Raw genomic sequence first — 16,764 nt, 5'->3', positions numbered from 1 at the left:
ATCGTTCGGGAATGCAAATCCGCCTTAACATAGTATACTGTGCAGCCAGCCTTAAAGATCATTTTTAGGGTTGTGAAATACAATATTGATAAGGGAGTTCACCCAAACATTTACATTTTTGGTCATTACAACCATGAGTTTCTTTCTGTTTAACTTTATTAAAAGGTATTTTGAGTGTAAGTGAGCAAATAGTTTCTGGTCCTCATTTGCACCAGTGAGGTATTTTTTTTATTTATACTGGAGAAGCTTGGTAGGAATTCTACAGCGCTACCTTTTTCCAAGAAAATCAATTGTTGTGAAAATCCTGGTGTGTTACAAGTGACTTTAAATTGGTATATTGCAACCTTTTCACAGCACTTTTTTTGAATGGCAAGTAATCTTTCACAAGAAAACGTGCACTTTCACTTTGACATCTTTGCAATAATGACCTCTTGCTCTGGATAAACTTGATATTAATGAACACCGCTTCAATTTTGCATTGGCAAAAACAAAACCGTGGAATGTGAAATGCTCCATTTACTAGGACTGCACACATTTTGGTCTGAATCAAAATATTGTATTAAAGTAACTTAGTTCTTTGAAAAACACTCTAAACATGCCCTGTACAATAAATCTGTAGTTTGACCATGGACAAACATGAAGAGCTTTCAGAATTTATATAACCCATTCATGCTTTATTATATATCAAACCTTAGAACCACAGAAAATGATTCCCAGCCCTATTCAGAGAACAGTAGTTCTCTTACAGTCTCTTAATTTAATCATCACATTCGTCCTCACTGTCATCATCTTTTTCCTTTTCCTTTTCTTTTGGTGGAGCTACAGGTGGAAGATCTAGTCGGGACCATGACATCGGTTCTGCCTTCTTCAACACCACCTCAATTTTGGTAGCCATCATGTTCACCAAACTTTTACTTGCATCAATAACCTAAAGGAAGAGGAAGGAAAAGGTCTTAGAATAGATAATTTGATGCATTATTTGTATTGTGGTGATAAAGTTTCTTTTAAAGCAATAAGCCTCAAAAGCTGTGATTTACACTAGTTTTAGAACGGCTAAGTGGTGTTGCTAGGAAGAATGTGGAGTGTAAATATGAAAATATAAAAGTGTAATATTAAAATACATTCTCCTACCCAATTTAATAAGCAGATACAACTCTGGTAAAATTAGTGTCACGTATGTATACCCTTCAGCTTTAATGAAAGAGTGTTATATAAGTACTTTTAAAAGTTTATACTTACCCCCCACAAACTGATCTGCTTTTCAAATTCTTTCTCTCCTTCAAATATAATGTGGATTTTAAGCTGCAAGAAAAAAAATCATTTTAAATTAGCGCTATGCACAATATTGCAAATAAATGTTAAATTATACAGTAAAATATTGAGCACAAAAAAACAAAACATATACACTATGTAATGTCAGCATAAAATCCAACAGAAATGACCTTGATGCCTTACCACAGTGCTGTTCCCCTCCACTAAGCTCAGCTCTGGTACTGAATTTTTGGCATAAATGGAAATGATGACCTGACTTCCTGTTTGGTGCCAATCAAACCTGCATGGCACAACCTTCTTTCCCTATGTACACACAGAAAAATCGCATCCTCTGCTTAAAATAGGATTCACATGTACATTTTTAACATTATGGCCTTCAACAAATTAGTTGGTAATTTGGAACTTGGATAGGGGCCTGCAAAAGGCCAGATGCTCTAAAAAAAATTATTGGACAGGATGTAAAAAAAAAAAAAAAATGCTTTGACTTTTAAATCTCAGGGTAGACACTTACGGTATCTTTTTTCTTCCATTGATGCTTTCCTCGGGTACAGCCCTGCTGAGACAGAAACGTATCGAAGTCTGAGGTTTTCTTCTTACAACAGATCCAATATTTCATCCTTTTTGGAGGAAGGATAAAAAGAGGACTTAATTGCAGAGTCCGCGGATATATCTAAAATTTCTTTAATAGGATTATTCAGTTATGATCAGGCTCAAATTTACCCTTCATGGAAGATAGGTACACCAGAATGATACAAACATGTCTCTTCATCACTGTCTGGTCCGTTAAATGTCTGAAAAACAGAATAATGAGAATCCATTGTTTATAATGGACTTTAGAAACTCAACGTGCCATGGTTTCTAATCGGGAGAAGCAGGCAGAGAGAACAGTACCTTACTGCAGCCTCCATTCTTACAGGACGTCCCTATCTTAATTTCATCACTATCCTCCTCTATAATACAAATAAATCGAATAAAATGCATCAGAATAAAAAAACAAATATAAAAAGGTGGGGAAGAGATGGTCGGGCTATTCTTACCCTTAATCTCCTGTCCATTTTCCTCAGTTAATTTGAGCTTTTCTAAAGCCTGTTTGAGCGAAGGAGAGATCTTCTGTTGTAGAATGGAGAAGGGTTCATCTGGACTACAAAGACAATTAAAAATGGCTGTTTTCAGTCATTTATCCTTAAGAGGTTGTAACATCAATGTGGGCTTTGGCTGGGTGAACTGTTAATGAGAAGAACTCATTCTCTACAGTAGAATTAATGCTGCATTACTTTATATTCAAAACATCTGAACTAATAAGTCAAAAAATACAAATGGGGAAGACCCTGTCCTCTTCAAGTGAGCTTTTACCTTGGTCGCTGAATAGCCTCTAGAGGTTTTGGTGCTTTGGTGATGCATTCAGTAAACTTTGGCTTTACATCATTCACAGTCTTTTCCACAGACACCTTCACTTCTGGTTTAACAGGCTCAGAGGGCTTGTCCTGATTATGAGGGCCTTTTGTGCAACCCTAAAAGAATCATACAACTATCTTAAGACTCCATCCACAACTCTATTTGCAAAACACTCATTCAGTGTCAACAGACAAGCACTCACAGCAATACTGAGGAAATCTGAAAAGTCAGTTGTTCGTCTCTTGCAGCAAGACCAACCCTAGGAAGCAAAGACAGACACAATTTAATCGGTTAAACTATGAGTAACATAACAATGGAACGGTTGATTTTCACATTAACAAGTAAACTGATCTTCTTGCATGTCCATACCTTCAACGCATCATGAAAGACTGGCACTCCGGGATGGTATGTGCATGCGTCTATGGATAAGAAGAGATTGATAGCGTGAAATGTGACGTCAGAAGAATATAGTCACATGTCAGTTTAGATCAAGTTTGCGACTCCAACAACTACCATGTGTAACCTTAACAATACTGGACAAATTCGGAACTACTGATTAAGCATCATTCAAACGATAATGAGTAAAGATGCCTCCCTAAATTAACAAACGAAATTACTTTAAAAATAAAAAAAATATATCTGAGACTTGAGAGGCTATCATATATCGGTAAAACTACGTTTAACGTAAATAAATAAAATTAAAAAATAAAATGAAAGGTTTTCTTTCTGCATTTTCCCGGTTATCAACCATAGCAATCCGGCTATCGTTAGCTTGTTAAGTCTTACCATCTGAATTCTTGTCGGGATCAAAACGTTGTCCACATCCCTTATTATAACACAGTACAGACATAATGTATGACAGAAATGAAAACGTATATTGTAATACGTGGTCAAGAGGGAATTAACAGAAGTCTTGACTAGCTCGCTGCTGCTGCTGCTTCCCGTCGTGAGGTCCCTTCCGGAATCTTTCGTGAATTTCCGTATATTTTCGTGCTGCACTTCGGTTCCAATCGTCTATTTTCGGAATGTCTCGGAATGATAGGATCACAGAGAGTGAGAGATGGGATGCACCACCTAACGGAGTTGTGAATTAAAAACACAGACAAGGCAGAGCATTAAAATGAACCCTGCTCAATATTATTTCACGCTGTCACATAACCCCCCCCGCCCCCCATCCCGAACAAAAAAAATCGAATTATCATGAATATGTTATTTTTATTTTTCAATAATCATAAATGCATTATGAACGTCATTTTAAAGATTATTTTGCGCACTCTATTTAGCGTAAACACGTTAATCTAATTGTCTAATGTTTGTGTGAGATCAGGTTAAGATAATTTTGTTGCTATGGGACAGCAGCAACAACACCGGTTTCGTTTGCGCATTCACGGGATAACGTGCACTCGTGAACGCGCTTTAGGAGGTGCGCGCTCCCCTGATTACAGTCAACTGTGAGTGCCACCGAGTCCTGTGTGGCAAAGAAGTGAATGATGTAGTTTCATGAAGCGGGCTCTTGTATGTCTGCAGAGCAGAGATTTCCTTCTCTCAAAGCCAGAGGTAAGAGCTCATTCACATATTTTGATGCACTAATTATCGGAGAACAAGTGACTGCTCGGTCTCTGTAGCAAACATATTTTACTAGAGTCCACAGCTTTGAAAGTTTCTTTTGATTACAATCGCATTTTAATGGAGACTCGCCCTTTAATAAAAGGGAATCAGTTTTGTTTTACATTATCAAAGTTATTTACTTCACATGCAATACAAATATATAATGCAAAACTTTAGGTTATGTGTCTTTTATTCACATTTTCTGTTGTTGCACTTTACTGCACTGTTTTAGAACATTTGAATTTTATTTGAATATTATTTGTTTTACCTGTATGTCACATATATATGGCTATTAACCCCCGTTTTTGCTCTTCATTGCTGTTATCAATCTTGCAGTGAGATTACCATTTTGTGAAAGGGTATTACTGAGTCCATTGAGAACAGGGTCAGGTATTTATTTATTTTTTGACAATTTAATCCAAACCAAGGGCTTCTTAATAAATAACTGCCTTCACATTTATGTGAGCAATAGGATGTCTTTGTGAGATGAATGCTCTAGATTGAAATGGTTCACTGCATATATGCATATATATCTCTTTTGCAGGATAACTGGATGATGGCATGGCTATAAACAACTGCTCTGGGGGGAGCATGAGGATCTGTCTCACTAGTTTCTTCTTATTTCTCCTCTACCTGCTTCCTTGTTTGGGGCAACTGCAGGAGCCAGGGTCCTCCTCCTTTCAATTTACCGCCGCCATCTACAATGCCACCATTTATGAGAACTCTGCAGCTCGGACATACATTAGGACTGAGGTTAAAATGGGCATTCCTCTATCTAAGTTTGTTCCCTTGGATATTAAATATTCCATTGAATCTGGAGATGATGAAGGGCTGTTTCAGGCTGAGGAATTTGTGTTGGGGGACTTTTGCTTTCTTCGCATACGGACTAATGGTGGGAGTGCTGCCATTCTGAACCGGGAAGTGCAGAATAACTATACATTAACGGTGAGGGCTACTGGCAAAGGTGGCCTGGAGGCTTACGTGACAGTTAATGTGCAAATTATGGATATGAATGACCTCCGACCTTTGTTCTCGCCCACTTCCTATACCATTGATATTTCAGAAAGTTCTCTGCTGGGAGCAAGTGTGGCTCAGGTGACTGCCACTGATGCAGATATTGGCTCCAATGGCGAGTTTTACTATTTCTTTAAGGTAGACGTGGAGGAGTTTGCTATCCACCCAACCAGTGGAGTGGTATCGCTCACAGCTAAGCTAAATGCAGATAAGAACAGCAGATTTGACCTTGAGGTTTTAGCAGTGGATCGTGGAATGAAGGTTTATGGGAACAGTGGTATTAGCAGTACAGCCAAACTAGTGATCAGTGTTGTGCGTATCAATGAGTTCGCTCCAACGCTGACTGCAGTCGCATGTTACCCTTTAATATCAGACAAAGAGCCAGTTTACGCCATTGTTACTGTAGAAGATTTGGACGAGGGACCCAATGGAGAAATTGAATGGGTTGCCATCATCGCAGGTGACCCACAGGAGCAGTTTGTCCTTGACAGAGCTCCACTTGGAAATGAATACAAGCTGAAGATGTCTGAACCAGTCAACTGGGATAAATTTCCTTATGGTTGCAATCTCACTTTTCAAGCCAAAGACCGTGGAACACCACCAAGACTCTCCAACACTCAGTCTGTTCAGCTCTTAGTGAAAAAACCACAGTCTGTGCACGTGAGTTTTGAAAAAAAGATTTACAAAACCTCGGTTATTGAGATTGCACCACCAGGGACTATAATAGACACTGTTAGGATATCTCCAAGACCGCCTGTCTTCAGCTATGCTCTAAGCCTGACCTCAGATTCAATTTATTTTATCATTAATCCACTCACCGGTGTCATCTCAACAGCACAACAGTTTACCACATTAAAACAGGAGCTCTTCAATTTAGAGGTGAAGGAGACCGTAAGTGGCATGACAGCAAAGGTGCAAATCACTGTTGAGGATGCTAACAACAACTACCCAGTGTTTACCAGCAAATCTTATGAAGTCTCTATCAATGAGAGCATCCCCACTGGCACTGTCATTCTCACTATATCAGCGGTGGATGATGATAAAGGTGATAATGGGTGCATAACATACAGCATAGCCAGCCTTCAGCCCCTTCCATTTGTCATCAACCAAAATACAGGAGAGCTGACGACATCCAAGGAACTGGATTTTGAATCGTCTTTGGAGACCTACATGTTCGCCGTCCGAGCCTCAGACTGGGGATCACCTTACAGACGAGAAAGTGAAGTCAATGTCACGGTACAAGTGTTGAACATTAATGATAACCAACCTCTTTTTGAGCGTGTGTCATGTAAAGGTACTATAGGACGCGATTTTCCTGTGGGTCAGACGATCATCATAATGTCTGCCATTGATATCGATGAGCTTGGGTTGGTTAAATATAATATTCTGTCTGGAAATGAGCAAGATGTCTTCACTCTTAACCCGGACTCGGGGATGTTGTCATTAAAAAGAACCCTCTCCTCAAAGAGTGTAAAGAATGAACAGTTCAGCTTAAAAATAGCAGCATCAGATGGGGAGCTGCTCTCCACACCCACCTTTGTAAATATATCATTGGTCAGAGGCAGAATGCCAGCAAGAAGTTTCAATTGTCGAGACACAAAAGTGGCACAGAAGTTAGCTGAGAAACTTCTGAAAAGAGCCACTGCCATTAGCAAATCCAAAGTGGAGGAAGGCTACAGCGATCTATTTTCTGTCAACAGACAGACGCCTCAATTTGAATCCTTTCCTTCTGACATTGTAGTTCGTGAGGACATGCCCCTGGGAGCCAGTGTCCTTCAAGTGAAAACAAATGACGGTGACACAGGCTTCAATGGTCTCATTCTGCATGCCATATCAGATGGGAACATTGACAACTGCTTCAATATTGGCATGGAAAGTGGCTTAATATACATCTATGAGCCACTGGACCGTGAACGAGCAGATCGGTACCTTCTCAACATAACTATATATGACTTGGGTGTTCCACAGAGATCCAGCTGGAGATTGCTGACAGTTAACATTGATGATGTGAATGATAATAGCCCAAAATTCTCCCTTGAGAGCTATACTGCCATTATACCAGAGAATGCAGCTATTGGCACGGAAGTGATTCAAGTCACAGCCACAGATGAAGATCTTGGTCAGAACGGTGAAATCTCATACACCTTGTTAAGAAACACCCCTTTATTTGCCATTAACAGTGAGACTGGCTCTGTTTATGTGTGTAGTCTCTTGGACAGGGAGTCTGTTTCGGATTTCACCATCAAAATTCAGGCCAGGGATAAGGCAGAAAGAGGGAATCAGATGTTCTCAGAGACAACACTGAAAGTGTACCTCGAGGATGTAAATGACTGTGCCCCTATGTTTATTCCCAGGAGCTACAGTTGCCATGTATTGGAGGACCTCCCTATAGGTGCAGTTATAGCTTGGGTGCAAACGCAAGATCCTGACATCGGATCTGGAGGATGGGTGAGATACTCCCTGCCCAATGATTTCAATGGAACATTTAAGATCCATCCTGAAAGTGGTGCCATTAAAGTGGCCAAAGACCTGGACTATGAGAAGCAACAATTTTACAATCTCTCAGTGGTGGCAGAGGACTTGGGTTTTCCAGTCAAGCTTAACTCTGAGTCTTATCTTGAAGTGGAAGTCATTGACGTCAATGAGAACCTCAACAAGCCATATTTCTCAGAATTCGCAATGAGAGGCACTGTGAAGGAAAACTCTCGGCACGGAACAAGTGTCCTCCAGGTGACTGCTCAAGATGATGACAAGGGCAGAGATGAAGTGATCAGATACTCTATCAAAGCTAGAAGTGGTCTTGGAAGGTTCTCTATTGATGAAGAAACAGGTATCTATTGTTTGATTCTTTATGGGCCTCTTGGTTGTGCTGTCTGCTATTCTTTGTCTTTTTTTAAGACTAACCAGTCCTGAGTCGATGTTTGCACAATAAAACAAAACCTGTGAAAACGGTTGTGAATTTATGCCTTAACATTTTACTGCAGTGTTGCTGACTGAATGGTATTAAAAGGTCACAGTGACGTTATTTCTCTTGGCAATGAATTTGTGCTCTGAGTCTACAATTGCCTCTGGAATTGCCGTCACTGGAGAAGACCACTGACCTAGAAAGGTAGGACTTGACCTGTGTGGTTTGAAAAGGTGTTACTCTGTGATTTTCACAGTCTGTGATTTTCAGAATGCTGTAAGATCTGGTGATTGTAACACTAAAGAAGAAAAAATACTTAGCTGCTTAGTTATGACTTGTTATGTGGTGCCAACTTCACTATTAATTACAACTAATGACTATTGATTAGAGAACTACATCAGGCAGTAGGATGTAACTGTGGTCCTCCATTCACATGTCAGCTAATTAGGCTGTTAATCAGGTCCCTGTTTAAAGTAAGCAAGTGGTGCACGCTTGTGCCAGAACCTCAAATGAGCATGGATTTTCCACAGAGAATTGAATGCCCTAACAGCAGCAAAAGACAAGTTGTAGGGGAATCGGATACATGAGAACAAGAGTTGTCTTTCATCTTCAAAGTAAAACCACTGGGACAAGTAAGGACAGTGGCGTTGGCTCAGCACGCCCACTACATATCCACCTACCAAGATCCATTTAGCTGCCATGTTGCTTGCTGTGTTATGAGTCCTTGTCGCTGTCACTTGATTTTGAGGTGATTGAACGTGGGCAGTTCATTCAATAGACATCCAAACAAGAGGAAATCAAAACCACTTGATCTCGGCTACCAGTGGAGACGTGTTGGGTTGAAGTTGTGTATGTAAAGTGATTCCTATATACGAAGTCTCATTGCTCAGATGCAAGTGTGAACTAAAAAAGCTGGTGGGATTTATGAAGGCCTTATCGGCAGAGCTCTCTGCTGCTTTGAGCAAGCATTGGTATTCCTGCCCACACTTTGGGAAATAAATCAGAGTGCACTCTCACTCAGACGCCTGTCGAGAAACAAGTTCAGCTCTAATTTGCCTCTGAGATTTGGCCTCTTTTTCTCCAGAGTCAGGTTAAGTCCTTTATGTCAAAATCTCTCAGACACCTATGCAAAGGGCTGCTTGTGCTTCACATCCCCACACAGTGCACAAGACTGCTGTATTCTGTTTTTCTTTTTGAAAGATAACATATTTTTGGAGCATAAGGGAGTCAAGGATCTTTACCACAAGCCCAGTTCCTCTTACAGACTTCTTGAACTCTGATTGTAATTCAGCGGAAATATCAAGGGTTTTCCTATTGATGCCTGCATGGCATACAGAGGAAACTTCTCTCAGACCGTAACACAGATGCAGATTTGGAATAGAATGAAAGAGACAGAGAAAAGATTTATGCTGAAAGAGAAAAATGCCTTTTCAGCATGTTTAGGTGCAATGCTTGTGAACTCCAGATAATTCAGGATGCCTGGCATAAAAAGAACTGCCCTTGATCTTGTTTGTAGACATGAAGGATGAGTTGATGGCTTAGTTCTGCTTGATTATGTTCTAAATTCAGGACAAACTATGAATATTTGATTGTTTACATCTTAAAATATGAATATATTTTTTTTCAAGGAATTTGAAATTAAAATGGTGACACCGAATATTAAGAATATTATGAAGTTGCATTATGGCTACCATTTCACTTGCAGCAAAACATCTGCTATTAAACTAAATGGCATGCATGTCAATGTGACTTGCATTTGAAATGGTTATTTTCTCTAATTTGCAAGTTCTTAGAGGATAATTGGGAACTCTTTGTGATATTGCTAACCACAAAACACATAATCATCCTTTTAAATATGTTTCAGTTGAAGGACACAGCACCGATTTTCTGCCTCCTAGCTCCATAAGCAGTCCTTGATGTTTATAATACACACCTGTTGGTTGACTCTCATGAATAATGATAAATGCTAAAAGCAATGGCTTGTAAAGCTAAAGACGCAGATGGATTTAGTGCTGCTTTCAATAACATGATCAGTGGTTTGAGATTCACAATCAGGTGAAAGCCAATTGCAGCGTGTCAAATCGTTTGCATTGCTCTAGTCCCTTTCGCGACAGCAAATTAGTTTCTTGTGTTCAAATGCTTTACAAAATCAGGCATTTAGTGCAAATCTGTGTCTCTTTAATTTGAGCTGGAACAGGCCTCGTGTTTTATAAAATTTCTGAGCCTCAGCATCAGAACCTGTGGGACTCCATCAAAACAACCTCAGCTTCAAAGCTAGGATCTTTGAATCAAAACTGTGGAAAACATGTCTGTAGAGTCCTGTTCCAGACAGCATTGAAACCTTGTGTCACTTTTTTATGCGTTCTGTCATATTTATAACACGACTGATGTGATTTCTCAGTATATGAATGTATATAGTGTGCTGTATTCTCAGTGTGATCATTGCTTTTATTACAGCAGTTTGGCATAAAGTTTATTATTTTATATATATATATATATATATATATATATATATATATATATGATTAAATCATGTAATATTGTATGATTATGTCAAATAACTTTTTGGGATATATAGTTATCTCATGTATCGGTTTAAAAAAAGCCAACTTCATACATCTTGACGAATTTCAAAGGCTGTTTACTCCTGGAAAACTCTATGTTAATAGATGATATGTTTTCTGTATTCTCGGAGTTGCAAGAGGTAAATGTAATAAGAGTATTTTTGGCTGCATTTCAGACTGAATTGAACCCCAATTTACTCCTATTGCAATATAAAAAAAATCAAAGAAACGGCTCATTAGCGAACCTTCTCTCCATCCATCAAATTCAATTTAACTGGAACTATCTAGATTAATTGGTACACTTTTCATTTAACCCTCATTTTCTGTTTGGGTCTGAAAGGCTCCTATTTTTAGCTCAAATTGCTTATCATTTAAGTGCCTGGTTGATACGTGTTGACTTTTGCTAATCTCATGAGAACTGATCATAAAGAAACCTTTCAGCTTGATAACCTGCTTCAAATGGACCAATCTTATTTAGTGCCTATCTGAAAGTTTCTAAGTCTTAACGTTATTTATGACCTAAATTAAAGGTTTAATCATTTCTCTCTGCTGGGTTTTGATTAGTCATAGGAAGACTGGAGGGATCAAAGACCGAAAAAGAGGTTAATTTAATTTCAATTTATTATTTTGTAGCCTTCATGTTTAGAAATTCTGAGACTTTAGACATACAATATACTGTTAGAGTTTAGAGTTGCAAATACACATACTCTTAATACAGTCTCATATATATCTCATATATATCACATGCTGTATTATAATATATGTTATAGAATTTGGTGTTTTTAGACAAAAATCAGGTTTCTTTAAAAAATATATATATATTTTTCAAGTTTCTAATTTAGTATAAAGTAAAAATTTGACAACAAGACCATGTAAACACAATAAAAAACATTTGTTGTGTTTTGACATGGTTTGATAATAGTGCTGCAGGGGTAAAATTTTTGTAGGCCAAAACCTAGAAATTAGTTAAAATTTCAGCACTTTAAATTCCATTGTACCGAAGGGATTTTTCAGTGTGTTTATGATTAAATTCCAGAAATAAGGTCCATGGTTGCTCAAGTTCAAGGTATTTTCACATTCTATTTTATGACTTAAAATACATTAGTAATACCCTGTGTGAGTTTTTAAGGAACACTGACACAGTCTGGATCATAGGTCATAGTTTGTGCATATTTTATTTAAATTACTAGCTCTGGGCAAGTGCTCCCTCATTATAATCCAGATTCAACATTAGAATGTGGACATGCAATAGAATGCAAAGTGAATCCGTCTGAAATTTTGCATAAAAAACATACTAGGGGTACCTTGGTTTTGGCGTCATGGTTCGGTATGGTTTCAGTAGCCTACAGCAAGGGGAAAATATTAAACACTAAACATTAAATTGCTCTTCATATATATATATATATATATATATATATATATATATATATATATATATATATATATATATATATATATATATATATATATATATATATATATATATATATATATTTATATTTAAAGAAAGTGTTTTATTGAACAAATTGCTCTCTCCTTAATATTTTCTATTATAATTACAATTTTCTTAGGGATAAAAATCTACCTCAGTTTACAATTAACAACAGCACCCTAACTTAAATCTAATTTTAAATACAATAATCAACACTCAACTAAAAAAATTAATTGTATGCAAACATGTAAATTGCGCATAATGCAGATTTTAAATTTCCTTCTAAATTATAAATGTTTAATTGTTGTTGAAATATTTTTTTTTTACACAACTTTTAATAACAGATTTGTTTAAACTACATTAAACTATTAAGACAGGTAAAGTAAAACATAACGAGTCTAATATTTCGTGAAATTCTCTTCACTAGTGAACTAAAGAGCTGTTGACTGATGACTTGCGTGAGGTAAATAATATGCTACGTGACATTTTGTTTACAAGCTGTTTTACTGATGTATTTACGCGGTTGAAAGACTGATTGAGGGATTAAATGAGGCATGAGTTGCTCATTCATGTTTTTTTTTGCATTAAACTAGTAGAAAGGAGGAAACACTGCCGTTTGAACTGAAGCATTTATACAGCGATGTCACTCCACATCAAAGACTGTCAAATCACCACTTATTGTTTGAATTACCTAAAAAATTGACAGAATTTGAAAGATGAGACTTTGTTTCTTATCAAAAGTACCAATATACAGTATCAAATTTCTAATGTGTGTAACATTACACCCCTAGAATATACACAAATTATTATACACAAAATTTTAGTGAATGAGGTCAGAGTACTTTTTGAGACAGTGTTTTTCTGCTTCATCTGTGTGTTTTGTGCCTTCCCTCTTTGTTTAACAGGTTGATCAAAAAGTAAAATAAGGGGAACTGTTTTGTTTTTCTTTGAAGGTGTGTATTGTGAATATAGCAGATTTCCTTCAGGCAAACTGACCTGTCACACTGTGTTAGCTCACTGAGCAACCATTCAGTCAGCTTCAGATGTCCCTGTTTAGTTTTCACCCATATCCTTTGTGTCTTTGTCCCCTCGGGTGTCCTACTTCTCAATGCTTTTAAGGTTTTAGTAAGAATCAGGGACCTGCATGCTGTATGAGTTCTCCTCTTATTTTCCCAGCTTCTGCTGGCTGTGAGGGTCGGAATCCCCTCGGCTGAATCACTTCACGGCCGGGTGGTTTTGTTCTGTGCCATGGTTGATCGATCGACTCATTGCATTGTATTGCACAGCCATGAAATGGGTCATTCTGTCAGCGATGCCCCTTCCTACCAGTGACCGTATTTACATGTGCCCCTGATGCAATGTCGAAGTGCTCCTAATCACAGAATGGCAGAGCCAGCACTTTGGTCAGGAATGATTAGATGTGCTGTGCTGAAGACCTGAAGGTCATACAGTCTCTGAGTGGAACTATTGTACCCTGCGGTGGGATTCCCAGTCCATCTAAAGTTAGTGGTATGTCCAAGATGTCAGTTTGGATTGGACACCACCAGCTAAAAATCTGTCCGCTCAGCAAATATGTCCCCTGCAAAGTGTAACTGTATTACACCCAAAGTGTAAACAGACTGTTTGACACAGTGTTATATAGAGGAGACCGGGGCTAATTGTCACACTTTTCACTTCAGTAAATTTCTGTGTCTTGCTGTCTCATATCTCATGTAGCCGACTGTATTACATCACTACTGTAAAGCTGCAAATTGTTTTATGATGATTTAATGTATTAGCATAAACAGAGGCATTAATTATAGACTTAATTATACATCTGGTTGATTTATCATATAGTATAACTTATCACTAAATTAAGATATTAAATTGACAGCCCTGTATATTATAATGCATACATTGTTTTAATTTACATTTTTAATCTACACAAAATATTAGAAAATACTACGTTCACACAATATGTAGAAAGACTGTCGAAAACTTTTTGTGACAACTAGCCCCTTTGAATCCTATAACAGTGATTTCTATGTAGCTCATGCCACATATAATAATTTATTGCAGATTCTTTTATATGCATCTAATCGTTTCACAATTGAGTTGTGGGCAATAGACTGTAGTAAGAGAACAAACCTTTGCAAAAAAAAAAAAAAAAAGCATTTTCACTAAATTGCTTTAGGTTGGTCTCAGGTATCGTTGACAGTTGAGTAAATTTCCCTGGAGAAAATCTGAAGAGAAATTACACTTTTAGGCAGACCCCACCGGCTCTGGTTTTGAAACACTCTGCTGAACTGACTCTGGTTTCTGGGAGTGTGTGTCTAAAAACATTAATCTTTCAGCCTGACTGTAATCTCCTCAAAATGTTAGGCACATTACAGTTTAATAAAGTTTGACACCAAAGTTTGACTCATGGTAGGGTTGGACGCTTTTGATGTGTAGTTGAATCACAAACCAAGTTATGGATAGCTTGAAAAATAAGTGAATGTTCCCAGCTCACTCAGGCCAGAGTACTGATAGTGGTTGATGTGTCATAAAAAATGTCATAAAAGCTCACAAAGTGTGTGAAGTACTTCTTGTTGAATTCATCAAACAGGTGATCGATATTAAATATGTGTTTTCTCTGTTCTTACAGGAATGATTTACACCACTGGCAGCCTAGACTGTGAGACTCAGGATTCATACTGGCTAACGGTGTATGCAACAGACCGTGGCGTGGTGCCGCTCTCTGCCTCTGTTGAGGTATTTATCCAGGTGGAGGATGTGAATGATAATGCACCTTTGACCTCTGAGCCCGTCTACCACCCGTACGTCATGGAGAACTCTCCCAAAGACGTGTCTGTGGTCCGTATCCAAGCCCAGGACCCGGACGTTACCGCCTCAGATAGCCGTCTCATGTATCGTATCACGGCTGGGAATCCTCAGAACTTCTTTTCCATCGATTCCAACACAGGTAATACAATTTTGTTTATTTTTTATTTTTTGAGAAAAACTCATAAATTATTTTATTTTCCATTATATTACCAATGCTGCGATTTTATTTTATTTTTTCAATTAATTATAGGTTAAATAAGGCAAATCACATTTAGTTGCATATATCAGTTTTTGCTGGAAATTACAAAGGATTTAAATTATGAAGATAATTCAACAATGAAAGACAAAACTTTAAATATAGACTTTTGTTAATTCATTTTCTGATTTATTTATTACATTTAGTTCTTTGATGCACTTTCTAAATGAACGCAATACATTTATTTAGGAATTAATAACTGATCTGTATAAATGCATGTACATTTATGCAATTTACATTTTATGTAACTTACATTTTTAATATACAAATAAAAAACGTGCTGAAGTCTAACTAAAGATATACTAAAGATTAGATTGTGTTAAAATGGAACTATTGCAAGGAAAATCTCTGGATATTATTAAAATGTCATTCAATCCTCATCAATAGTGACATTAAAATACATTTTAGGCTTAATATTAAGAAATTTGCATTGCGTGCAAGTAGTACACCAAATAAAGTTTAATTATAATTTTTATATTAGTAGTTAATTCATTAATATATTTGAACTATACTTAGTATGAAATAAATGTATTAAATATCTTACTTTTTTACTAAGGATATGAGATAATATTATTTTTTATATAAAAATAAGAATTTCGACATATATGTGAGATTATATGGCTCAAATTTGTAATTTACATTTTTAATATAAAAATAAACATTAGTAATATATGAGATTATTCTGCATCAATTTATTTCATTTACATTTTCAACCTACAGAAAATAAGCAGATCTATGGGAAATAAATAATAAATAATTTATTTCCCTCTGAATATGAGCAAATAATCTTTGATCCTATTTTCCTTTGAATTTCCAGTGCGCTGTCCTCCAGTCCAATCTCCCATCTTTCACGTTCACGAACACTTTCACAAGTACTACTAAACAAACTGAGCAGCACAGGCTGTAATCTGCTCAGTGTCAGGACATTCTAGTGTGAAGTGCTAACACACATGCAGAGCTCTGATCCCATGGCATGCTGGGTGCATGCTGCACTGCTGATTACACCGAGGTGCTGCTTTCCTTGTCATTTGAGAAGTGAGTCATGGGAGCTTATGTATGCAGCTGTAGTCAGTGAATTAATTAAACAAGGTTTGGTTGCCAGCAGGAAAGCTTTTCATTCTACTATCGGCAAATCCCTCCAAGGCAGCATGTGGCACCACATATTTACACTGGAATACAGAGGTTTAAGCTCAATAAATCTTACTCAATATATATAATGAGATGTGAGCGAGTGTGTGCATGCATTTATATGTAGTGAGCAGAGAGGTAACACTGTATTTCACTCTGTATGAAAGCCTTTGAGTGTTCAAGGATGAAATATATGAAAAACAATGCATGGAAGGAAATGAAATTACGGCCGAATCAACCCAAAAGTATCAAACCTTGAACATTTTATATTTTGCCCCTGGACTGCAGTCATAGATTCTACTTTAACTTCAGCTACTGCTGGGAAAAAGCCGTTGTAATTGCTCCTCACTTATCTTGCTCTCTTTTCGTGATTGTCTGTTAAACT

General features: G+C 37.3%; 2 protein-coding genes across 2 annotated transcripts in view; one reads left to right on the top strand and one right to left on the bottom strand.

Moving 5' to 3' along the window:
- Positions 1-653: 653 nt before the first annotated feature.
- On the bottom strand, positions 654-3,647 carry LOC127966603 (cysteine and histidine-rich domain-containing protein 1). Its single transcript, XM_052567707.1, has 11 exons — positions 3,454-3,647; positions 3,037-3,086; positions 2,870-2,926; positions 2,626-2,783; positions 2,310-2,413; positions 2,164-2,222; positions 1,993-2,063; positions 1,784-1,889; positions 1,456-1,575; positions 1,240-1,302; positions 654-928 (listed from the first exon to the last, which is right to left on the bottom strand). The coding sequence occupies exons 1-11, from the start codon at positions 3,515-3,517 to the stop codon at positions 758-760; spliced, it is 1,023 nt and encodes a 340-aa protein (XP_052423667.1). The 5' UTR covers positions 3,518-3,647; the 3' UTR covers positions 654-757.
- Positions 3,648-4,063: 416 nt separating this feature from the next.
- LOC127966674 (protocadherin Fat 3-like) overlaps positions 4,064-16,764 on the top strand; it is a 57,473-nt gene continuing 44,772 nt past the window's right edge. Inside the window, exons 1-3 of the mRNA XM_052567835.1 lie at positions 4,064-4,224; positions 4,820-8,119; positions 14,817-15,134. Coding sequence (XP_052423795.1) covers positions 4,837-8,119; positions 14,817-15,134 — 3,601 coding nt within the window. The 5' untranslated portion in view covers positions 4,064-4,224; positions 4,820-4,836. The remainder of the gene's footprint in view (positions 4,225-4,819; positions 8,120-14,816; positions 15,135-16,764) is intronic.

Source organism: Carassius gibelio, chromosome B10, assembly GCF_023724105.1.
Source record: "Carassius gibelio isolate Cgi1373 ecotype wild population from Czech Republic chromosome B10, carGib1.2-hapl.c, whole genome shotgun sequence".
NCBI lineage: Eukaryota > Metazoa > Chordata > Actinopteri > Cypriniformes > Cyprinidae > Carassius > Carassius gibelio.
Note: the sequence above shows the minus strand (reverse complement) of the source record. Positions and strands in the feature narration are given on the sequence as shown.